Genomic DNA, 24,876 nt, shown 5'->3' with positions numbered 1-24,876 from the left:
TTCTCAAAACAACATATCTAGGAGTCCTCTTCATGTGTCAAGTTCTGGATCCTCTTTGGCCCCTCCGCAGGTCCCGGGTTCTCGGCACCAGTTGCGGCGCCCGGCACCCCTGACCAGCAGGGAAGAACGGACACCACCCGAGGATCCTTCTCGTATCACGCTTTTAATGAAGAGCCACTTGGTTAAAGGGAGAGCTGAAGCAGAGGGGCCCTGGGCCGGGAAATGCAACTGCTTATATAGGCCCAAGGAACAAAGGGCTCTCTACCATTGGCTGCTCTGTTGCTAAGGCCGTTTTGAGACTCCGGATTGGTCACGCCCTTTTTCGTCCTGCGCAGACTGAAGAGCAACTTGATACTTAGTAACGAGTAAAGGCCTCGCACTCACATACCAAATAAGTTACAAGGAGCGAGGCAGGAAACAGGTGCCATCTGGCTCCCCACACTTGAGACTCCAGTTAATATTAGAAAACCAGAAGTGGGGCTGTGGCTCAAGGGGTAGGGTAGTAGCCTTGAGCTGAAGAGCTCAGGAACAATGCCCAGGCCTAGAGTTCAAGCCTCACCCCCCCCCCCGAAGTTTTTGATAGTCTTATGTCCAGTTAACCAGTAAAAAGCCAGAAGCAGAGGTGTGGCTCAAGTGGTAGAGCACCAGCCTTTAATAAAAAATTTTAACCATTTTGTAGTCACTGATTGCTAGTTCTGCTTCTGTAATCTGCTTCATTGCCTTGTTGCTGAGACCCTATGTTGCGATGTGACTCTTCACCCATTTCTACCCTAATACCAGAAAAAGCCCAGTGCAGAACAAGTCCCAGAATCACAGGTGATGCCTATCTACGACAAAGATGTCGAAATATCTACCAATTCAAAGTATGTCAACCCTCGGACCTAACCAATAACTTGTTTCTGAGCCTTTCCCTGCTTGGTGGCGCGCCACTCATACTATAGAGTTGATTTATGATTTTCCCGTGGTGTGTAGTGATTTGTTACAAGGTACTATGAGGTGTGCTCAGTCCCTGTCTCCCTCCAAAAATCATATAAAAGATGCTGTACCCCTGAGCTCGGGGCCTCTCAGAGGCACCGGTTGTGGCAGTGTTGGTGGGAGACCCAAGCTTGCAATAAAGACTCCCTTGCTTTTACACTGGTGACAGTCTCTGATGGTCTTTTGAGACAAGGCTCCCTGAACTGGAGCTTAACACCTTGAATATAAAAAAAAAAAGGGGGGGATAGCACTCAGGCCTTAAGTTGAAATACACACACACACACACACACACACACACACAGAAGAAAGGAGTGACCCCAAAGGAGCCCTGTGAAAGGTGGACTCTGGTTTATTAGTGCGAGCTGAGCACGCGGAGCCTGTTTTCAGTATGTGCTCCTGCTCCCTGGTGGGCTTTTCCAGGGCAGCACTCCTCCTCTGGGCGGGGGTGGGGGCTACACTACTGCATCTGGTAGAAATTGAACATCCACAGCTTTAGGTAGACTCCCCACCCGTGGGGTGCTGGCGTTCCCTCTGTGGGCCAGGTCCCCACTACAAGGTCTCTTCCTCCACAGCTGGCTCTTCCACACTGAGCGGAAGCATCTTTGGTGGCGATGCGTGGGTCAACTTGGGCAGTGACTCCGTGTCCTCCCTGAGGGGGTGGGTTTCCCTTTGCCAGTTCTTCCAGAATGGGGTCCAGGATATCGATCTCCCTTCTAAGGACTCTGGCTGGCTCTCCAAGGTTTGGCGGGGAGGTACAGAGGGACTGGCCGAACGCCGGTTCTCCGCGGGCTGCGGGCGGCCTTCGTGCGATGAGGATGTCGTCTGGGGCGGCCCCGACAGCACGGTGGCCGTGGTGGGTGACCTGCCCTTGCTCGATGTTTGGGAGTACAGAATGGACTGCTTGTCGGGGGCCAGGAAGGAGGTCTTAGCGGAGAAGGCCGCCCGCTCCTCGGCCGTGTCCGTGCCGGGGTGGCGGCGGGTCTTCCACGGCAGGGCGGAGGTCTTCCGGGGGCGCCAGAGCGACCTCCGGCGGCCGGAGAGCGTGTCCTCGTCCTCGGAAGGGAGCGGGGAGGGGGCGCTGGGGGCTTCGTGAGACCTGCGCAGGATGGTGCCGTGCGTGATGAGCTCGGCGTAGCCCTCGTGGTGGGCAAAGGCGTAGCTGGAGCGCCGGGCCCGGGACACCGGGGGCAGGTACGGCACGGCCTCCAAGCCCAGGACTTCCGCACTTGGGGCCTCCTTTCCTTCCTGCGCGGCGGAAGGGCGCAGTTGGGGCGGCGGGATCGGCGGGAGGCCGGCGGGCGGGCGGGTCGCAGGGGACCGGCTTCCCGCCTGCGGGGGGCGGGGCTTGCCAGGCCCTCAGCCTATTGGCCGAATTGAGTCAGAAGACTCAAGAGCAACCAATCAGAGCCCTGAACCTGATTTTTTTCTTTTGACTCAGCCAATCAGATTCTCCCCCTGGGACCGTAGTCTGGCTGGGACCCTTAACCTCCCTCCCTGGGCACTTGGGCCAAACTAGAGCTAACCCTGGGCCGGGTTGCTTCCCGCGTGGTGGAGGGGGCAGGAGCTGAGCAGGGAGGAAGACTAAATTGAAGTAGCCGAGGGCCCTGGCCAAATCCGTGAGTCCAGGCGCCACTCTGAGCCTTCCCAGCTGCCTCTTCTTACTTTATTTTGGCACTAGCACTGGGGCTTGAACTGGGGTCCAGAGAGAGCTGTCCCTTAGCCTTCTCACTCAAGGCTGGCACTCTACCACTTGAGTCGCAGCTCTACTTCTGGAGTTTTTGGTGAGGGAGGGCGGAGTGTCGCTGGTTAATTGAAATTAAGAGTCTTATGGGCTTTTCTACCCAGACTGGCTTTCAACGGCGATCCTCAGATTGCAGCAAGGATGACTCTAGTATCTGGCCCCAGTTGCCCTTTGTCCTTCTATGTTTTGATTAAACGATCTAGTAAATACACCCTTTATTTATTGTGATTAAAAAAAAAAAAGTACATGTGATAGCCAGGCCTGGTGGTGCAGTCCTAAAATCCCAGCACTCAAGAGAAGGAAGATAATGAGTTCCAGGCCAGCCTGGACCACGTGGTAAGGCCTTCTTAAACCACAAAGCTAAATGTATGATGTAAAAATCATCTTAAACCTGTTGAAGAGCATAGTTCAGTGATATCAAGCAAATTAGCATGGTTATGTAGTCATTATCACCATCCATTTCCAGAACATTCTGGAAAACTGGAACTGTCTTCATTAAACCTTGATTCTCATCTCTTCCCCAGATCCTCCTGACACCCATAAATCTACTTCCTGTCCCCAAATTTGTCTGTTGTGGCACCACACAATGTGTGACTGGTTCTCAGCGATCACGCTGTCCATACAGCACACATTAGAGACTCCTTCCTGCCAAGCCCTGGCAGCTCATGCCTGTCATCCTAGCTACCCAGGAGAGGCTGAGATCTGAGGATCATGGTTTGAAGCCAGCCTGTGAGACTTTTATCTACATTTAATCTCCAGAAAGCTGCCAGTGGAATTGTGGTTCAAGTGGCAGAGTGCCAGTCTTGGGCAAAAAAGCTCAAGGACAATGCGCTTAGGCCCTAGGTCAAGTCCAAGAGCTAGGAAGAGGAGGGAAAAGGGGGGCAGAAAGAGAAAGAGAAAGAGAGAGAGGGAGAGAGAGAGAGAGACCAAGACCTGCTCATAGCTGAGCGGCACTCCAGTGTATGGGTGTACCATGCTGTGTCTCCCCTTGCCAGTGGGTAGCTGCTTGTGTTGTTGCTATGTAATTCCAAGTCCCTTTTGTGCCTAGAGTCATAGGAAGTTAGGGAAGAACCTAGGTCCAGCCTCATCTGACCTTGGGGTGCAGCTGTCTGAGAAGCTTTCGGAAAACCCGCAGGGCCAGCATGGGCAACGTGTTCAAAGTCACATTTAGCAGTATCACCAGCAGACCATCGGGCTGGGACAGAACATTGTAGTCAGCATCTGGAGACAGAGTGAGACATGGCAGTGACCTTGTCTGCTTCTCCTCACCTCATCCCCATGGATGTCCCAGGATCACTTCGCATGCACAAACCCCCTTCTTAGGATTTTCCGGGTGACAGTTGGCTCACAGAGAAATGGGAATGTCTTTGGAGCAATATTGAAGAGCCAGAAGCTCTGGGTAAGACAGGTGAAGACTACATAGAAGCAGAGGCTGAGCAGAATGGATGCCACACACAAAATAGTCCAGTACTTGATAATCAGGATGACCTGAAGGCAGGGGAGGGAGGGAAGGTTCAGGGTGCTTTGGGTTTGGGCCTTGACACAAGTTCAATTTCAACAAAGATACCCGTTGGGTCCCTCCCTCAAGCAGAGGTAAGTAGACATAAAGCCATTCATGGCATCTGCCTTACCTCTATGGTGATGGACAGAAAACCTGACAAGGCCACAACCACTGCAAAAGATTGGTAGTCACTGAGACTGTCATGGCCGGCCCAGAGTGTTATGAAGAAGTTGATCAAGGAGGTGACTAAGCCATGGGCAATGGCTTGCAAAAAGACCCCATAGTTGAAGAGTTCATCTTTCTGGCCAATTATGTACAGCTTGGGTGTATTCAGGCTCTCTTCTGCACTCACGTCCTGTGGATGAAAAACAGCCGGCTCCTGGGATAAAGATGGTATGGGGAGCATGGTATGGGCAGGACCCCAGAAGAAGGGGCTAGCCACTCCTGGCATGTGGCAACTGGGAGTTCAAATGAGTTACAAAGAAGTGGGTTTCAGAGAATTCTGGGGTTCACTTGTGTGACCATGTAGTGTGCTTGGGATGCCCTTGAGAATGGATCAGAATGGAGAGTTAGTTATGGCGACTGACCTCTGATCCACGGGCTCTGTGGCTACAGAGTCAACCAACTACAGGTAGAAAAAAAAAAATTGTGTCCACATGTTTTCTTGTCATCGTTCTCTAAACACTGCTGTCTAAAAATGATGCACACAGCCTCTGTGCAATCATTTGGAGATGGCGATGTCTACAGGACGACGCATGTGGGTTTCACACAAACATGATATCATTCTGTATAGTCAACAGGATTTTTTTTAAACCAGTCCTGGGGCTTGAACTCAGGGCCTGAGCACTGTCCTTGGGCTTTCCTCAAGGCTAGAGCTCTACCACTTGAGCCACAGCTCCACTTCTGGCTTCTTCTGTGTATGTAGTACTGAGGAATCGAACCTAGGGCTTCATGCATGCTAGGCAAGCACTCAATCATTGGGTCATACTCTCGGCCCTTAATAGGGATTTTTTTTTTCCAGTCCTGGGGATTGAACTCTGGGTCTGGCCACTTTCCTTAGACATGTTTTACTCAAGGCTAGTGCTCTGCCACTTGGGCCACAGTGCCACTTCTGGCTTTTTCTGTGTATGTTGTACTGAGGAATCAAACCCAGGGCTTCATGCATGCTAGGTGAGCACTCTACCACTAGGTTATGCTCCCAGCTCAGCAGGAATCTTGAGATCACTGCCTAAAGGATCCGAATGACTGTTTATGTTTTTTTTTTTTTTTTTTTTTTTTTTTTTTTTTTTTTTGCCAGTCCTGGGCTTGAGCTCAGGGCCTGAGCACTGTCCTTGGACTTTCTCAAGGCTAGAGCTTTACCACTTGAGCCTCAGCACCACTTCTGGCTTTTTTTTTTTTTAATGTATGTAGTACCCAGGAATCGAACCTGGGCCTCCGTGCATGCTAGGCAAGCACTCTACCACTAAGCCAAACTCCCACCCCCCTGTTTAGGTTTTATTATTAAAAATTTAAAGGTTGGATACCAGTGACTCATGCCTAGCTACTTAGGGGGTTGAGATTTGAGGATCATGGTTCAAAGCCAGGCAGGAAAGTCCATATGGCTTTTTTTTTTTTTTTGTCATCAGTCATGGGGCTTGGACTCTGTCCTTAGCATTTCAGCTCTTCAGCTAGGCTACTGCCTACCCCTTGAGCCACAGCACCACTTCTGCTTTTTCTAGTGGTTAATTGGAGATAAGAGTTTCATGGACTTTTGTGCTCGGGCTGGCTTTGAACTGTGATCTTCAGATCTCAGCCTCCTGAGTAGCTAGGATTACAGGCATGAGCCACTGCGCCTGGCTTCCATGTGACTCTTATCTCCAATAAACGTCTCAGAAAAAGCCAGAAGTAAAGCTGTGGCTCAAGTGGTAGAGCGCTAATCTTGAGGAAAAGAAGCTCAGGACAGAGCCCAGGCCCAGAGTTCAAGTCCCAGGACTTGAGTAAGTAATGTATCTCAGTGGTAGAGTTCTTGTCTAGCATGGGTAAGGCATTGGGTTCCATGTTCAGTGATGTAAACAAATTATGGGCTCAGCATTGTAGCATGTGTTTTAGCATGCTCAAGGCTATAGATTCCATTTCTGATATTACTAAAAAAAAATGAAGATGCGGAATGGAATGTAAGCTCTAGTGTCTCATGTGCAGAACTTTCTGTGGACTAATTAGGTAGATACTCTCATCACCAGGAGGGAATGAGACAGAAACAGGATCCCTCCACCCCGTCTGTTGTCCTCTCCTTATGACAGAGATGGGTAGACAGAGAATTTGGGTAGCTGAATATGAGGCTCCCACAAACAGGAGAAGCTGGCTGGCAAGAGGATCCAATGAGATGAAGCTCTAGTGGGAACAGATTGCCCATAGTAGACAGGGAGAGAGGGGCTAGACTGCACTGGGGCTGAACCTCACATGGCCCAGGTAGGAGCTAAGCTCCCCATACCCTGCTTACCTGCTCAAAGAGTCCAATATAAAGGAGTGGGAGGGTGGTGTAGAACATATTGGTGAAGCACAAGAACCAGCCTTCGTACAGGGGCTGCAAAAGGAGAGAGGGGGCACAGTATGATTTTTCAGAGGCTCAAAGGCAGAGAGGCTCAAATGCATCTCTACTCAGGAGTCTTGCCAAGCTGGCCAGGCATCTGAGAAGGGTCCCCGGGATCCAGGAAGTCACTTTTACAATCAACATTGAGACTAAATCTTGCATTAAATGGGTTTCTATAAGGCCTGGAAGATTTAAAAAACAACAACAACAAAAAAAAAAAAAAAAAAAACTAGTTCTTTGTTACCTCCACCAACTGTATGTGGAAACTAGAGGACTTCATAAGGAGATGTAGGTGAGAAATGGCTTGTGAGAATGTTCTAGCTCACCCTAGAGTCCTATCCACATAGACCGAGAGCACTCCGATGGGTATAAAGGGCCCAATACTCTTTCTTATTCCCAAAGCCTTTCACTGTTGAAAGCACTTAGGTATGGAGTTGGGGAAGGGTTGGATGAGGCTGTGTGCCAGGGTGAGATGAGCTTGTAGAGAGAGGATACATGAAATGAGAGATGAGACTGAGAAATGCAGACACCAGTGAAGATGGATGTGGACAGAGATAGAGGAAAGATTCGCACGTAAACATAGATGATGCATATCAGATCTCAATCCCCTGAAAAGCAAAGATTATAGGTAAAAGCCATGGCACCTGATTTCTGGTTTTGGTGAGTCATGGGGCTTGAACTCTGGACCTGGGTACTGTCCCTGAGCTCTTCAGCAAAAGCCCTAGCCCTTGAACCACAGCTCCACTTCTGGGATTACCAGAATACACTACCACTCCAGGCTGGACTCCACCAGCATTTTAAGTGTATTCACAACTGCTCCTCCTGGCAGCTGTGGAAAGGAACCTGGCCACTCGCCCTCGCCAAGTACCTGGGCTGTGAAGCCATTGAAGTAGGAGAACCAGATCTGGGCCATCATGCAGGCCATTGTCTTGTAGAAGAAGGTGCTTAAGAACTTAGCGACTCGAATGTAGGACCAACGACCATGAACCAGCAGCAGGCGCTGCAAGAAGCAGAACTGGGCTAACACGTAGTCGCTGTTCTGCACTGCCTGCATCCCCTCCTGACCCATCAGTCCCACACCGATGTCTGCAGCTGCAGGACAAATACATCCGGTCACCCCTGGAAGTGGTCCATGGCTTGCCCTCCCTCCCCCTTCCGGGCCACTGTCACACACTCTTGATCATGTTGACATCATTGGCCCCATCCCCAATGGCGAGGGTCACCACTTGTTGGTATTTCTTCACCAGCTCCACCACCAGGGCTTTCTGCTTGGGTGTCATCCGACAGCAGATGACTGCCTGGCACCTGGAGGCCAGTTCCACAAAGGCCCGCTCCCTCCACATCTCGAAGCTTTCACGGACATTCAAAACACTGGAGGACAATGGGTCCGGTGAGCTCCCCAGATGACTCTGAAATAAGTGAGATATCCGCCTGGCCTGTGGGAAGTTCTTCCTCATCTGATGTGGGTCCTGCCAAGCTTTATTCTTTTCCTCCTCATCAGTCAGGGCCTGAGGCTTCTGGTACAAATTGAACATCAGCTGATCCTGTACAGGAGGGAGGAGGGCTGTGTCATTCCAATTATGCCTCTTCACTGATAATCCCCTAGTGGGGGATTCTTCCTTTGGCCCCATCTCTTCTGCCTGGATTTAACAACAGCATGCTCTCTCTCTGTCTCTCTCTTTTAGTTGGTCTTGGGACTTGAACTGTGGGGCTGGGAGCTGTCCCTGAGCCCTTCAGCTCAAGACTAGTGCTCTACCACTTGAGCCATTGCACCACTCCTGGTTTTCTGGTAGTTAATTGGAGATAAGAATTTCATGAGACTTTCATGATCCTCAGGTCTCAGCCTCCCGAGTAGCTAGGATTACAGGCATGAGCCACTGGCACCTGGCAATATCTCTTCTTCTGCCTTCCCTTTCTGGGTCTAATCTGGAGGGTGTTTGCAGTTGAAGCTGTAGCAGATCACCTCCCCAGACCCCCTGAGGTTCTGCTGCTGCTCCTCCCAGGACCCCTCCACACCAGGGACCCTGTCCACCCTGAATGGATACTGACCAGAAAGTCCCCAGTAATAATCATGGCCATATTGATGTGTGGCAGGAGCTTCACATTTTTGGAGGTCTGCAGCTTGCTGGTCTGCTCCCAGTAGATCTCCAAGATGCGGCTGAGTGGCAGTGAGGTGCCTGCTTGAACTTTCCAACCCTCCCCTCTCCAGCAAGGCCTAGTTTTCTCCTCTATTGGAGAAGCAGTCAGGCCCCCTGAAAATCCAGCCAGGCAGATCCAAGGACAGCCCCGCCCGCCATGGGTCTTGCCCACTGCTTGCTTACTTTATCTCCTCATCTTCTAGAATGAGCATGTTTTCCTCTAGCAGCTGGCAGGCAAACCCAATGTTTAACGCGGTCTCTGCAAATCAGCTCTGCTCAGAGCCTCTCCATCCCTGCCTGGTTGCCTTACCTTACCCCTCTCTTACCCCCAACCCCTCCCCCACCTGCAGCATTCCTGGCCATTGCAGGCAGCAGCACATGCCCCCTGGCCATTGTTCAGAGCAGGGCACATCCTTCAGTTCAGCCAATGACAACAGGCAGTCAGACTGGCTGCAGCTCTAAGCAAACCACGAATGGCTAGCTGCTTATTGGCCTGCTAAGTTTGGAATATCCTAGAGGAGGTCAGTTTGAATGGGCCTGGGCGCTGTCCCTGAGCTCTTCAGTTCAAGGCTACCCCCCTACCCTTGAGATAACTGTCTTTAGTGCCCAGGCTGGCTTTGAACCTTGATCCTTAGATCTCAGGCTCCTGAATAGCTAGGATTCCAGGTGAGAGCCACTGCACCCTGCTGAAATGGTGGATCTTTAGCTATGTCTTACCAGATGGCCCACTGTGCTTTTAGGAGCCTGAAAGTGTCTTAATTTCCTTTAATTGGAAGGAGACACAATATAATTCAGGCACAATATTTATCTTTACATAATGGAAAAACATCAATATCTATAATGAATATATAATAATAATGTGTATATAATATACAATGAGTATGTTATATATGTGTATACAAGCATGTATGAATGTATATGAATGTGATACGGATATATATGTATACCCACATATTTGTGTTTGTGTATGTTTACACATGAAGTGCAAGGAGTCCACAAAAATCCTAGTCCAGTTCCTGATACAGGCAGAAACAATTTCCTCTCTACCACAAAAGGGATTTTAGAAACCCAGAGGCAAGGCTTGTGTGGTGGCAGCCAGTGGGGGTCCTGTGGAAGGCACTGGAAGGCCTCCCAGCAGAAGCCTACATGAGGGTGGGGTGGGGTGGGAATGGTAGGGGCCCTATCTTGAAGAGTTACTTTGAGGACTAAAGTCTCACTATGCCCTCTGGATTGTGACTGATGGTGTTCAATAGTCTTTGCCAGTGTTTGACCCAAAACACACGGGACAGACAGGCCCACAGTGTGGAACACCAGCTACAGTGGGGCCAGGGGCCAGGCACTAACCTTTCTTGTCTCCTGTGAGCACCCACACTTTGATGTTCGCTGTTTTCAGACGGCTGATGGCTTCTGGAACATGATCCTGGAGTTTGTCCTCAATGGCGGTGACTCCTAGCAGCTGGGGGAGGGATGGGCTTGCAGGGACTCGCTGATACCAGGCTGTAGGGCCTCCCCTCATGTCCCCATCTGACTGCCCTACCTGGAGGTTCTGCTCCATTTTGTCATACACATGGTGCAGGGCCTGGGCCCGGTTCTGTAGCTGGAGGGTGGCCTCAAGGTGCTGACTCTCCCACTCCTCGTAGTCGTCTTCATCGATCTCCTTGTAAGCTAGGCACAGGGTCCGCAGGGTTTGTTCTGCGAAGGCCTGCAGTGGCCAGAGTGGTCACCACTCCGTTATCCATTCTGTCTCCCTCTTGCTGATGGCCCAGGCTGGCTAGAGGGACCATCTCCCTACCCCTCATTTCTCAAGGCTGACTCTAACTTCTCCTCATCTTCTGGGTAGCTGGCCCCAACCTCTGTCCCCCTCTGCCCTGGGTCACCAAAGGCAGACTCAGAGTACACTCACCTTGAGAATGGCCTGGGGCCAGTGGGGAAGGGGTCTCTGTACAGGGGATCTCAAAGTTGATGGAGAGTATGGTGGGACAGGAAGTCAGGCTTGCAAGGCACAATGGGGCTCTCTGGATGTGGAGCCTCACATTGGCCTCAGTTTACCCAGCTATGAAGTGGTTCCTCCATTTTGTTGAATACCTGGAGCATGGATCTTTGGGACCAGACACTTGGCTCCATTTCTTCCAGCAGAGAAGGATTCCCTGAGGACCCTCAGTAAAGCCCTGGGAGTGTCTGGTGTGTGTGTGTGTGGGGTAATACCTCCAGCATTGTAGAGGTAGGGCTCGGACAGAGGGAAGAGGATTAGGGGGTAGTGAAAGAAACAAAAGTCCCCTGAAGATGGTGTGCTTTGAGTCGCCCTCTAGGACCAAAATATTATGAATGATAAAGGCATTGGCAGGGCCCCCCCAAAGCGCTGATGAGTGCCAAGGGTAAGAGAAGGGCAGGGCAGAGACGGGATCTGAAGGGCCAAAGGAAAACCATGCAGCTCAGTGCAGTCGTGGGAGGTGAGAGGGAAGGCATGGCTCTGGCACAGAGCACAACCTGCCCAACGGTGTATGTCTGCCTCAGGAGCCATTCCTCTAAACGTTCTCTTCCCGTGTCCTCTTCCTTCTGTCCCTGCACACACATAGGAGTGCCCAGAACTCACAGTCAAGACTTCCTCTGTGGCCACCTCCATTTCACCCTTCCTGTGCAAGCGCTCCAAGATGACAGTGTCAGCGCCCTTGGTGTAGAGGCAAATGGAACCCTCTGGGTTGCGGACTGTGGGGAGATGGAGAAACCGGGCTCCCTCCGGACACTCCTCCTCCACGCCCACCTGTCCCCAGCCAGGGGTGGGGACAGCACCCACCCAGCACGGACATCCGCTTGCGAACACTGTTGAAGTCCATCATGGCGAGGACCTGGTACACACGCTCCTCCCCCATCTCCACCACGGTGATGGTGTCCTGGGTTCGAGACCGGAACACATAGCCAAAGTTCCGGGCTGTCTTGACCAGCGCCTCCTCGTCGGGAGAGGCCGCCTGGTACAATGGCTGGTCTGAGGATCGGGGTGCAGATGGAGAGATGGTGAACATTCCACCCTCCCTCCTCACAGCTTGCTGTATACAGACCCTGCTGGGTTTGAGGTTACATGGAAGGTCTTATCTCCCCTGCTCATCTCAGGGGAGAGCCAGGGCCTGAGGGGTTCACAAGCAGTTTGAGGGGGGAGCCATGATTCGTGGGGGCCTACAAAGCTTCTTAGGGACACAAAGGCTCATGAAGTCACTTGGGCTTTGGTGTGTATCCTCTCCCCACTTCACACCAGATTCCTGGGGTTCAAACCCCAGGGATCCCTATGGTCATACAGCATCTCCCCCAATCCCATTATGGGTCCATCTTGTTTTGGTTCAAGCTTGGATGGCCTGGCCAACTGGGATGAGGGGCTTGGGACACCTCCATGCTGTGACAGGAGCTTAGGAGGCAACCCTGGGAGCCAGGGGTGTCTTGGGAATTCCCAGGGTTGAGGATAGGGGAACAGGTGTCCCCCACACACCATTTTCTTCCTGGACCATTACAGTATGGCAAATGGCCAGCAGGCGCCAGAACTCCTGCACTGTCCTGTCCTGCTTGTGCCGGATCACGTGTATGAGCTTCTTGTCATAGAAAGGGAGCTTGCCATCTGCAAATTCATTCCACAGGAGGGGATTCTCCTGGGCAGGTGGCTATGGAGGGGATAGGATGGGCTGACTTCAGGCTGGTCTCTCTCTCCTCCTTGCCCCCACCTTCCATGAGGGCAAAGCCTGGGGGTGGGGAAGGGTGAGATGGGGAGGGTAGCCCACCTGGCTTGGCGTTTTGTCATCATCAGAGCCTACATGAAGGATGGATCAGGACTTGGCTCCCTTGAGGGCTTGCACTCAGGGTCTTGCAGCCTGTTTTCTCCCCCCGGCTCAGACAAACCAGGACTGGAGCCCTCAGGGCAGAGGGGAGGAGGTGGTGTGCGCTACTCCATCCTCCAATCAGGTGTTGACCTGTTTTCAGCATTTGGGCACCTCCTCCCCCTCCCCACAGGGGTAGGAATAGGGGCGCGGAGGGGAGAGGGCGTCCCCACCGTAGACCTGGCCGTTGATGCAACACTTTTTGAAGGTCATGATGTTCTGCGTGAGCGTGCCTGTCTTGTCTGAGAAGATGTACTGCACCTGGCCCAGCTGGTCGGCGAGGCTGGTGTTTCGTGCCTTGGCCGCTGCGGCCCTTGGCTCATAATACATCTGCGTGTCCCAGTTGATGAAAAGGCTGTTCCCCATGTAGATGAACTCGGCCCTGCAAATGCGACTCTCACAGGTCTGCCTGTCCCAGCTCTGTTCCACCACCAGTGTGGGCAGATGGGGTGGGGTGGAGGTTTGGAGAAATGGGTGCCACCCCAGTGGGGGGTGCAGAACTCACATGATAAATAAGGCCATGGGGACCATGGTACTGAGGAGGATGAGAAAACCCCAGAACATTAAGAAGGATTCCATTATCTCAGACCTCGGATGCTTGGCAGACACGTAGTAGTGCTTCCATTTGAAATCTTTGACGGTGAAAATGAAGCCCACCGTCAAAACCAAGGAGAGAATCACCAGAAACAGGAAGATCTGTAAGTGGACAGGAGACAGTGAGGTGTGGACCATCTGGCTGAGGGGGATGGTACTGGGTGTCCATTCCTGTAATGTTAGCTACTTGGGAGGTTGAGAACAGGGGGATCAATGTTCAAGGCTAACCCGGGAAGAAAAGCTCTTAAGACCACTCCTCAACTTAAGAGTTGGGTACAGTGGCATAGCCTGTCATCCCAAGCAAGGTGGAAGGCTGAGATCAGAGGATTATGGTTCTAGGCCAGCCTAGGCTGAAAAAGTCCATGAGACTCTGTGTCCAAGGAGGAAGCTAGATGTGATGGCTTGTGTCTGTGATCTACAACGATTTCTGGAGATTTCAGAGCTTAGGCAAGAAACAAGACCCTACACTGAAAATGAAAAGGGCTGCAGGCATGGTTTAGTGGTATTGTGCCAATCTAGCAAGAGCAAGTCTGTGAATTTAAACACCAGGGTTTGCAAACAAATCATGAAGATAATTGTACAGATTTACAAATTGTTCAGTTTCATTGTGGTAAAGCAGGTGGGCACTTTGTTTCTTATAGGTTCAGAAAGCATCAGAATCAACAGTCATTTTTTTTTTTTTTTGTCAGTCATGGGGCTTGAACTCTGGGCCTGGGCCCTGTCCCTGAGCTCTTCAGCTCCTACCCCTTGACCCACAGCACCACTTCTGGTTTTCTGGTGCTTAATCAGAAATAAGAATCTCAAGATTTTTCTGGCTGGGCTGACTTGGAACTGTGATCCTTAGATCTCAACCTCCTGAGTAGCTAGGATTATAGGCATGAGCCACTGGCACCTGGTGCAATAGTTTTTTTTTTTTAAACAATTTTGATCGATCCTGGGGCTTGAACCCTAGGCTTGGGTGTTGTCCCTGAGCCCTTCAGCCCAAGGCTGCTGTTCTACCACTTGAGCCACAGTACTACTTTTGGTTTTCTGGTGGTTAATTAAAGACTCTCATGGACTTTTGTGCCTGGGTTGGCTTTGAACTGTGATCTTCAAATCTCAGCCTCTTGAGTAGCTAGGATTGCAGATGTGAGCCATCAATACCTCACCCACAATAGTTATTTTTATAAAATTGCTTCGCCTCTGCCCCCCTTTTTTGGGGGGGGCAAATGTTCTAGCACAGATAGATCCCTGTTCAAAACATTTCTTTTTGGAGGCTCTGGAGTTCGAAATAACTGAATGACTAGATGGCTGGAAGGGAGGGTAGATGGAGGGATAGATTCATGAATGGATGAACAGATGGATGGGTGGATGGATGGATGAGTAGGTGGGTGGTTAGGAGAATGGGTGAATAAATGGGTGGATAAATGAGCTTTTCCTTTCAAGGCAGGTGCCCTGTGGCTTAAGCCATACCCCCAACTCTTTTTGCTTTGCTTATTTTCAAGATGGAAAGGGGTTCCTCACTTTTTATGTGGGCTTCTATGAACTGTGGTGTTCCTATTTTATGCTCCACAATAGATAGACAGGTGACAGTGACAGGTAAGCCCAAAATGCCCAGCTATTGGTTGAGATGGTGTCTTGTTCACTTGTCTGGGCCAGCTGGCTCTCCCTCCCTCTGCTCAACCATTTATGCATCCATCTATCCACCCATCCTCCCACCCATCTAGCCATTCATTTATTTATCCATCTATCCATCCATCTAACCATCTTTTCATCCAACCTCCTATCAGTCTCCCAAACAGGATTACAGGCTTGAATATATACATAAACAAAGACTCTGGCCTCAAGACCTGCTCAAATGAGTAGCTGGGTTTCTTGAAGTGACATGAGACCCTCCCCTGCCCCTGCTAAATGGCTTTCCAACGGCTGCGAGGCCTCTGGTTGGCAGCTTACCATGCCCACCAGCTTGTTCATGAAGATGTCCAGCTTGGTCCTTTTCAAGTGGATATTACCACAGTTCTTCATGATCTTTGTGTCAACACCTGTAGGTTTGCATCTACTGCCAGTCCACCCACCCACCCACACTTCCTATTTACCCACCTATCTCCGACATACTCCTACTCTTCAGCTCACCCACCCATCCATTCACCTAACCACAGTACCATATCCACCCATCCATTCCACCAATCTACCCAGCCAGCCACCCATCCACAACACCATCCATGCATTCATCATTCTAAAACCTACCCATCCAACTATCTACACCGTCCATCTACTCATCTTTCCACCCACCACCCACTCATCCATTCTCTATATATCTACTCTCCAACCTGCCCACGGATTAGTCACAAATCCATCCATCCACCCATCCATCCACCTACTCAACTACTCACCAACACATCAAACTGTTAGGTCACCTATTTACCCACCCATCTACCCACCTAACTTTCTCTATTCTGATCTGGGCCCCTAGAAAGTAGAAAGATGACACGCTAAGGCACGAGACGTGCACCCCATGTTCGCAGTCATCACAAATGTATTAACTCAGCATGGCCATTCTTTAGAAGCTGGAGTTCAGAGGCCCCAAGCCATGTCTCTCAATAGGTGCATAGCAGCCCTGCCTCGCTTTGCCACTTGTCAAGGATGATTCCTGTGTTCTCCCCTCGCCCACTTCCACCCAGCAGGGAGGGGCTTAGGCTGGCACAGCTGTACCGGTATAGATGACCAGGCCATAGCAGGCTTCCACATTGCGGATCTTACAACCCCGCAGGAGCAGGTTGCCAATGTCCAGGGAATACGTCTTCTTGTTCCACTCCAGGCTTCCCACAAAGTGATGCATCCGGCTGTTGGGCTCCTCGCATATCACAGTACCTGTGGCCACCAGGTAGTCAGCAGCCATGGCATGGCTGCCAGCAGACCCAGCTCCCATGGCTCATCTCCATGGCAGGTGGAGGTGGAGTGAGGATGCCACCCTCCAGTTCTGGTAATGCTCATGGGTCTTGTAGTACCTTAAACTTGTCCCAGTGGCATCTCCAACCACCGCCCCCCCCCACCACTTGATCTCCCCTGCAACACTCTAAATTGTTTTTGTGACCTCAGGGCCCTTGCACACATCCTAATCCTCCAACCAGATCCACCTTCCCACCTTATCCCTCCTTCCTTATGTTGCTGGTCATGTCTGTGACAGCATCATTTACATGTGTGAGTCTCCTGTCAGTTATACAATGACTTCAGGGCCTGGGGTAGCACATGGCATACAGTAGAAGCTTTGTCAGACATGAAGGTAAGAAGGCTTCAGAAGAAGAGCCTCACTCAGAATCTGTTCCTAAGGGATGCCAGACCCATCAAACATCAAGACAGACTGTTACCAGGTGTTTGCAACCAATTCCTGTTAAAGCCAATGGGTTCTGGGTACAAGCAACACCAGGGCTGCATTTAGTAAGGGTTTAGACTTGAATAGTCCTCATCTGCCTGCCTCAGTCTACCTTAGAGACTGGGAGGTGGCTGAGTCCTGAAGGGAGGAATTGGAAATATCTGGGGTAGGTTGGTACAGAAGGAGAAGACGCACCATCTCTCTGAAACTGTCTCCTCTGAGAAATCAGGTGATGCCCTGGTAATGTTGGCAGCTGAGAGGCTTACAGGGAGCCTCCAGGGAAGCATTTAGGAGTCCCTGGGGCTGGGGAGAAAGTTGGTATTTGGAATCACTTTCTCTTTGCTGATCCCCAGGAGATCGAAGTGGGAAACAGGATTAGTGGCAGAGGTATAGGATGTCAGAGTTAAAGTAGAGAACAGGGGCTCATTTATATAATCCTATCTACTCAGGAGGTTGAGATCTGAGGATCATGGTTTAAAGCCAGCCTTGGCAGAAAAGTATGAGAATCTTTTTTTTTTTTTTTTTGCCAGTCCTGGGCTTGAGCTCAGGGCCTGAGCACTGTCCTTGGACTTTCTCAAGGCTAGAGCTCTACCACTTGAGTCTCAGCACCACTTCTGGCTTTTTTTTAATGTATGTGGTACCGAGGAATGGAACCCGGGTCTTCATGCATGCAAGGCAAGCACTTTAACCACTAGGCCAAACTCCCGCCCCCAAGTATGGGAATCTAATCTCCAATTAAACACCCCAAATCTGGAAGTGGAGCTGTGGCTCAAGTGGTAGAGTGCTAGTTTTGACTAGAAAATGCTAAGCGATGGTTCCCAGTCCCTACTAATGCTGAAATGGTTCCCAAGTCCTACTACAGAGGGGGAGGGAGGAAGAGGGGACAGGGGAGGGGGAGGGGGAGAAGGAGGGAGACTGACTATTTCATTTCAGAGTGTTCACATGTGGTTTGAAAGATTCTGTTCCTGAACCACTGAGAGCAACTAGCCTTTGCAATGAGCCGCAGCAGATGCTAACTCCATCCACATCACACCCGTGAAATGTTTCAGGGTGGGAAACAGGAAACCCTGGGTGTGTGGGGTGGTGCAGCCGCCACTGGGTCACATCCCTGGAGCACCATGGATGCCATGCACACAGCTGTGTGCACAGGACACCCTTTCCTCCCACTCACCCTGGAAGGAGGCCAACTTTATGGAGCTGGTCAGTTCCTGGTGGGTGACTGTCAGAGCCTGTTTGAACTTCAAGTTCGTCTCCCTGGTGACAAAAGGAGGCAGAGAGGCAGAAACGGGGCAGAAAGTAATAAAAAAAAATAAATAAACAATGGTGGTTATAGATGAAGTCCTGGGGCAAGGGGCCCAGGCCTCTCCTACACGTAGGCCTCCCCCGAAAGGCCCCGGGGCCTCTCTGCTGCATGAGAGAGAAAGAGACTCGCCAAAGAATACATGGGAAATTTACCAAAGGCATGAGTTGGGTCAAGGCCTAAGCTTTCTGTCACAGCATGAACTAAGGGCAGGGAGGTAGTCTACTCTGGTTAATCGTGTGTGTGTGTGTGTGTGTGTGTGTGTGTGTGTGTGTGTGTGTGTGTGTGTGTATGTGTGTGTGTATGTGTGTATGCTGGTACTGGGGCTTGAACTCAGGGCCTGGGCTTGTCATTTAGCTTTTTCACTCAAGGTTGGAGCTCCACCATTTGAGCCACGCCTCCACCTCTGGATTTCTGGTAGTTTATTGGAGATAAGAGTTTCATTGACTTTCCTGACTCAGTTGGCTTTGAACCTTTTTTTTTTTTTGATCAGTTATGGGACTTGAACTCAAGGCCTGGGTGCTGTGCTGTCTCTGAGCTCTTCAGCTCTAGGCTATCATTCTAACCCTCGAGCCACAGTGCCACTTCTGGTTTTCTGGTGGTTAAGTGGAGATATGAGTTTCATGTACTTTCATGCCCCAGCTGGCTTTGAACCTCAGTCCTCAGATCTCAGCTTCCTGAGTGGCTGGGATTACAGGTGTGAGCCACTGGTGCCCAGCTTCTCTGATTTATCTGGTTCCCCTCGTCTGTGCCTCATGGGTCCTCTACCCAAAATGCTCATGAAGGAATGCTGGAGCCTTGGCAGCTGGAGAAGCAGAGCTCCTTCCAGTCTTGTAGGCAAGACAGATGCCTCTGCTTACCCATCGATGTCAGCTGTTTCCACGTAGCACAAGCTGCTGGGCTCTGTGCTCATCAGCAAGAGCAAGTCGGCCTGGAGCAGGCAGGAAGGAGACAAGATTGTAGTGGGAATGGAAGACAGGGAGGGGGAGCCTCTTGTGCATTCTCTAGGGCTCAGCAGGGACTTACTGGGACGATGCTGTCCTTCTTGAGACACACCACATCCCCTACACAGATGTCTTTCCACTTCTTCCACTTGAACCTGTGAGGGAAGGAGTGAAAGGGCTCCCCTCCCCCCAAGCATGCCCAACCCCATGTAGAATGAGCAGGGTGCTTCTCAAGGCCCTGCTTAGCTCAGGAGCTTCCTCCTTTTCCTACCCTCCTCTGCCCTCTGCACGGTCTACATCTCTCTGCCAAGAGACTCTTGGAGTTCCCTGTCCAAGTCCTACCTAGCCTTTCCTTACTCTCCCTTTGGGTGAACTCCTGTAATCCTAGCCACCAGGAGGCTGAGACCTGAGGCTCATAGTTTGAAGCCAGTCCTGACAGGAAAGTCCATGAGATTCTGTGCGTGTGTGTCTCATGGACCTGGGCACTGTTCCTGAGCTCTTCAGCTCAAGGCTACCACCCTACACCTTGGGCCACAATGCCAGTTTCGGTTTTCTAGTTTAATTGGAGATAAGAGTCTCAAGGACTTTAGTGCCCGGGGCTGGGTTTGAACTGTGATCCTCAGATCTCAGACTCCTGAGTAGCTACGACAACAGGCGTGAGCCACCAAGTCCATGAGATTCTTATTGCCAGTTAGCCACAAAAATAACTGGAAGTGGATGTATGGCTCAAGTAATACAGATCCAGCCTGAAGCAAAAAAGCTAAGAGAGAGGGGCCTGGAGTTTGGTCTAGTGGTAAAGTGCCTGTCTAGCATACATGAAGACCTGGGGTTCAATTCCTAGGTACCACATAAACAGAATAAGCTGGAAGTGGTGCTGTGGCTCAAGTGGTAGAGCTCTAGCCTCAAAAAAGCTCAGGGAAAATGCCTAGGGCCTGAGTTCAAGCCCCAGGACTGGCCAAAAAACAAAACAAAACAATAACAACAACAAAAAAAAAACTAAGAGAGAAGACCAGGCCCAGGGTTCAAGTTCTAAAAGGATGGACACACACACACACACACACACACACACACACACACACACACACACACACACACTGTCCTTGGCCTCTTTGTCCTCATCCCAGAGCCTTGATAGACATCATGTGTTTAATAAACGTAGTCCTGGGCCTGAGTTAGGAACATGGGAACATGTCACACTTCTGACATCACTGTCCACCATTCATTCTCTGGGATGCTCCCTTTCCTGCCATCTCACCAGGGCTGCCTCTAGTCTCACCTCTTCCTTCTCAGGATCTGGCAAGGCCTGTTGTTGATGGCCTGGTCACTTCTATGCCGCCCCTGGGCCAATAGAGAAAGATTAGAAAGGTGTCTCCCTGTCCTCTCTCCCTCCACTGGAGGCAGGCATCTCTGTGGACCCGGGGTCATCCTTGTTAGTGGAGGCTACTTGCTGCTCTCCAGGGAACTTGGATTAGGCCTCCAAGCTGAGAGCTGGGGGTAGGAAAAAGAAAGGACCCCATTCTCCCTCAGAGTGTCAGCCACATCCAGTGGCTAACAAGGCCAGAGGACCCTTACCTATCATGGCTGCAGAGTAAGGACAGCAGAGAGAATTATGGCCTCCAGAGATGGTGGGTGATGGGGCAGAGGGCACCTGCCCACAACAGCTGCAGGACAAGGATGGCACAGCCCACCACAGCTGTCAGGGTTGATGTGGCCTATTGTCAGCTCATGGCCTGGGGAACCCACCCATCCTCTCTTGCCATGCTGGGACCTTGATCTCATGTTCGCTGAGCCCACTTACGATGTCATCCACTAGGTCTCGAATGGCCCGGATGATGAGCAGACAGACCAGTGGGGCAAAGAGGGTGAACCAGGGCAACGTGGAGATCTCAGGAATGCTCTGTGCAACGAGACCCACCAATCACCTGGTACCTGCCAGTCTCCACTGCTTCCTTTCCCTCTTTCTCCCTCTCTGTACACTAGCCCTGTCTGCCCAGTCATTCTTCGGGTCTGGGTTCCATCATGCCCTCCCAGCAGCTACCCTAGACTGCAATCTCTTTCCTGGCTTGACTGGTCCCCAAGTCTCCTGCAGACTGAGTTCAGGGCACTGCCAGTCTGTGGAGTCTCATGCTGTTCTAAGACCTGCGTCTAGGGGGCGTTCCATCCCTGCTAACAGCTCAAGGATGGATCAATTCCTCAGAACAGAAGTGGCCAACGTTCCTGGCACAAAGGGCCTTTGGGAAAAGAAGGAGGGCCTTGACACATAAACCATGCTAACCTTTACCACCCAGATGTCTGGAAATGGCCCAACAGGTCCTGAGGAATTATCAGGATTCCTGGTTCCCCCAGTCTGATGACAGCCACATGAGCAGGCTGTCCCTGTGAGGAGGGGCTGCCTCTCTCAAGCCCAAGACTTGTGGCAGTCGTCATATACAGAGCCTCTCCTGTGCACCAGGGACCAGGTGGCGGGAAGCCAGTCCTGTGGTTGAGGAACCCAGTATTAACAACTCACCATGCGCTCAAGGGTGGCGCTGGGAGACTTTCCAGAGCTGTGGCTGCTCCTGGCCCTACCTGCAGGACGATGATGAGGAGGAAGTAGAGATTGGATATTCGCTGGAACTGCTCACACAGGTTCCGAGGCAGGAAGGTGAAGAAGCTGTACTTGGCTGTGCAGATCTTGTTGGTCTGGAAAAAAAACATCACCGTACAACCCAGTGGGGTGACCTGCAGTCAGTCCTCCTGGTGCCGGTCCCACTAAAGAGGCCACAGCTGGCATTAATGAAATTGGTATTAATAAATTAACCAAGCCAGTGTTTACTGAGCACCTGCTGAATGCAGGGCTTTCCACCACCACTGAGTAGGGCCTGCTGGATGCAAAGCCTTGAGCCAGCATTAACTGAGTTTCTACTGAGTGGAAAGTCATTGAGCAGTGACGCCAGCATTTTCCAGATCAAGAACCACACGTGGGATTGCAGAGAGGACCCTGATTGACAAGCTATAATATTAAAGCTCTGTATTAACTCACTATATTTACTTAGACTCTCTTTTGGCTTTTTCCACTCTACTATTTGAGACATACTTTTACTTCTAGCTTTTTTTTTTTCTGGTTAACTGGGAATGAGAATTTCAGTCTGTCTGGACTGGCTTTGAACCTTGATCCTCAGATCTCAATCTCCTGAGTAGCTAGGATTACAGGCATGAGCCACTGTCACTGGCTTTTAACTTAAAAGTGTATTTAGTGGTAGAAAGGAGATCAGAATAATGACATTAGGATTGCAATGAAAGTGTTAAGGGAACATCTAGAAGAGCAGGAACTCAGGAAGCATAAAACAAAACAAAAAAGCTCCTAAGGTGGATTCCGGCAGCCAGGGGCTGTGGTGGTGGGCCAGAGAGGAAAGGAGGTCCTGGAAGCAGCTTTGCCAGGCTGCTTACCTTGTACTTCTTTCTCTTCCAGCACAGGAAGCTCTTCTTGGTGAACTTAGAGTGGAAGGCATGATCATTGGCCCTCACCTCCCAGGTGAATGCTGTAGGAGAGGAGAGCAGGGTACAGAATACAATAGATCCCCTCACACTGGTTCTGGGATGCCCAATTTATTGCATTTATTTATTTATTTTATTATTTTAACGCCAGTCCTAGAGCTTGAACTCAGGGCCTAGGAACTATCTTAGATTGTTTTGCTCAAGGCAAGCACTCTACTGCTTGAGCCACAGCTCCACTTCCCATTTTTTGGTGATAAATTAGAGGTAAGAGTCTCTTGGACTTCCCTGCCTGGGCTAGCCTTCAGATCTCAGCCTTCTGAATAGCTAGGATCACAGGTGTGAGCCCCCAGTGCCTGGCTTTGCTGAGCTCTTAAAGAGTAAAGTGATGCCTGGAGTGGGCGGGTGGTTTGCTCCCTGCACTGTGCTTAGGGGGTGCTGGCACCTTTGGCTCTCAGGAGTAGTTTCATCTCTTCCTCTTGAGCACTCTGACTCAGGATCAGGCACTGGGAGACCCATAAACATCCATTTGTAAACTGAGGCCTGGCAATGGCAATCTAGGCATTTGTGGTCTCCCATGCAGTGAGTACCCTTCAGCAACAGGGCTGTAACCACCAGGGCTCTGAGCAAGGCCTGTGGCACCAGTGGTGCCAATGGTTGGCTCCCATCTCTCTCTGTCTCCCACCCACAGTGTGTCTCCATTCAAGATGGCACCTTTGTTCTTGTCATCTTCCCTCTCCTCAAAGAAGCGAGTGGTGTTCATATTGGTGCTCTGTTGGGGAAGAGAAGCTCAAGGTCAAGGTTATGCTTGTGGCCTTTGCTTTCGCTGGATGCATTGGCAGAGCTCATCCTCGCCACCCCCCCACCCAGGCTCTGACGATCTGTCCATTGGCTATTCGTCCTCTCTGGAACACTATGAAACCCAGTCACAATTCCATTCATCAATGTCCCCAGTTGACACCCTGAGGTGGTCTCATCCCCTGGCTCTGATCATCTTCTTTACTTCTCTGTCTTGGTCATCTGCTGAATCCCGAACCTGTCCCAGCACAATTACCGAGGCTTGAACTCAGAGCCTGGGCACTTTTCCTTAGTTATTTTGCTCAAGGCTGGGCCTTGAGCCACAGCTCTACTTCTAGTTTTTTGCTGGTTAATTAGAAGCAAGAATCTCACAGACTTTTACCCTTAGACTGGCTTTGAATCACAGTCATCATATCTCAAGCCTCCCGAGGAGCTAGGATTACAGGGATGAGCCACCAGAGTGCTGTTAGGCTCTGCCTCGTTTGTGTCCTCTGGTGACAGGCCTGGCTCAGGGACAGCTGTGGTTCTCCTGGGAGCCCGAGCTAGTGCTTTCACTCATGAATGAGGGAAAGTGGGGATGGGGTGAGTGAGGGTAAAGCAATAAGAAGGGACCGAGGCCAGAGGAACCCGTGGGTGGGAGGTGAAATGACTTTGGAGGAGATTCTCAGAGGCTCAGAAGTTTGTGCCACTTTTGCTCCATCTCACCCCATGAACCTGAGGCCCGAGGGTTTCCCCACCAGCAGTGATGTAGGGTTCTGGGCATCCCTGGACCAGGAGACTTGTTCTGGTAGACACAGGTTCTTCACAGTCCCCTAGCTTGGTCCCTGGCTTCGAGAATCTTTATGGGGGCACCCCCTCCTCCATCTCTGTGCTCTTGTCTCAGAGGGACCCAGAGAAGAAGCTCGTGATGTGGAATCGACGTTAGCTAGTGCCAACTGGCTTAAAACCGGCAGCACGAGCTCAGGGATAGAGCTCAGGGCAGGGAGAGAGGAGGGGGCGTGGCAGGCCATGAGGGGGCGGAGCCAGGAAGAAGGCGGGGCCTAGCTTTCAGAGGGGGCCAAGGTGGACAGGGTATGGCAAGGTGTCAGGAAGAAGCCTGGGCCTGGCTTATTTCAGAGTCATCCAGCAGTACGACGGAGGCAGAAGGCAGGGCTTGTTATACTTACCCCATAAAAGATATTTGATTGCCTACAATGTGCCTGGTCCTGTGAAGTGTTGCAAAAACTCCAGTAAATAGAGCAGTAAACCAGAACCTCATAGATTTCATTGGCTATTTCCATTTCTTCTTCTAGCTAACCATCTGATTTTACTCAGTAGCAATTTCGACTGAGTTTTTCCTATTCCTCTTTGACATTTGTAGCTACTGTTTGTAAGAAAACACTTTCTTTTTTTTTTTTTTAAATGTCTGTTTTTTTTTTTTTTTTTTTTTTTGTTTTGCCAGTCCTGGGCTTGAGCTCAGGGCCTGAGCACTGTCCTTGGACTTTCTCAAGGCTAGAGCTCTACCACTTGAGCCTCAGCACCACTTCCAGCTTTTTGTATGTATGTGGTCCCAAGGAATTGAACCCGGGTCTTCGTGCATGCAAGGCAAGCACTTTAACCACTAGGCCAAACTCCCAGCCCCAGAAAACAC

General features: G+C 50.8%; 1 protein-coding gene across 1 annotated transcript; it reads right to left on the bottom strand.

Annotated features, from left to right (window-relative positions):
• Nucleotides 1–1,317: 1,317 nt before the first annotated feature.
• LOC150061239 (phospholipid-transporting ATPase IK-like) lies at nucleotides 1,318–24,183 on the bottom strand. Its single transcript, XM_090334133.1, has 28 exons — nucleotides 23,984–24,183; nucleotides 23,163–23,220; nucleotides 22,404–22,495; nucleotides 21,543–21,656; nucleotides 20,773–20,871; nucleotides 20,251–20,312; nucleotides 19,057–19,129; nucleotides 18,891–18,961; nucleotides 17,902–17,984; nucleotides 16,070–16,228; nucleotides 15,311–15,399; nucleotides 13,290–13,480; nucleotides 12,958–13,166; nucleotides 12,689–12,717; nucleotides 12,403–12,571; nucleotides 11,719–11,907; nucleotides 11,518–11,630; nucleotides 10,462–10,626; nucleotides 10,269–10,380; nucleotides 9,108–9,183; nucleotides 8,836–8,944; nucleotides 7,961–8,330; nucleotides 7,655–7,878; nucleotides 6,697–6,780; nucleotides 4,348–4,572; nucleotides 4,066–4,204; nucleotides 3,810–3,937; nucleotides 1,318–2,220 (listed from the first exon to the last, which is right to left on the bottom strand). Exons 2-28 carry the CDS (start codon nucleotides 23,209–23,211, stop codon nucleotides 1,525–1,527), a joined length of 4,119 nt encoding a protein of 1,372 aa, XP_090190259.1. The 5' UTR covers nucleotides 23,212–23,220; nucleotides 23,984–24,183; the 3' UTR covers nucleotides 1,318–1,524.
• Nucleotides 24,184–24,876: the final 693 nt, after the last annotated feature.

This window comes from Megascapheus bottae, chromosome 6 (genome assembly GCF_031878675.1).
Source record: "Megascapheus bottae isolate mThoBot1 chromosome 6, mThoBot2.hap1, whole genome shotgun sequence".
Classification (NCBI taxonomy): Eukaryota; Metazoa; Chordata; class Mammalia; order Rodentia; family Geomyidae; genus Megascapheus; species Megascapheus bottae.
Note: the sequence above shows the minus strand (reverse complement) of the source record. Positions and strands in the feature narration are given on the sequence as shown.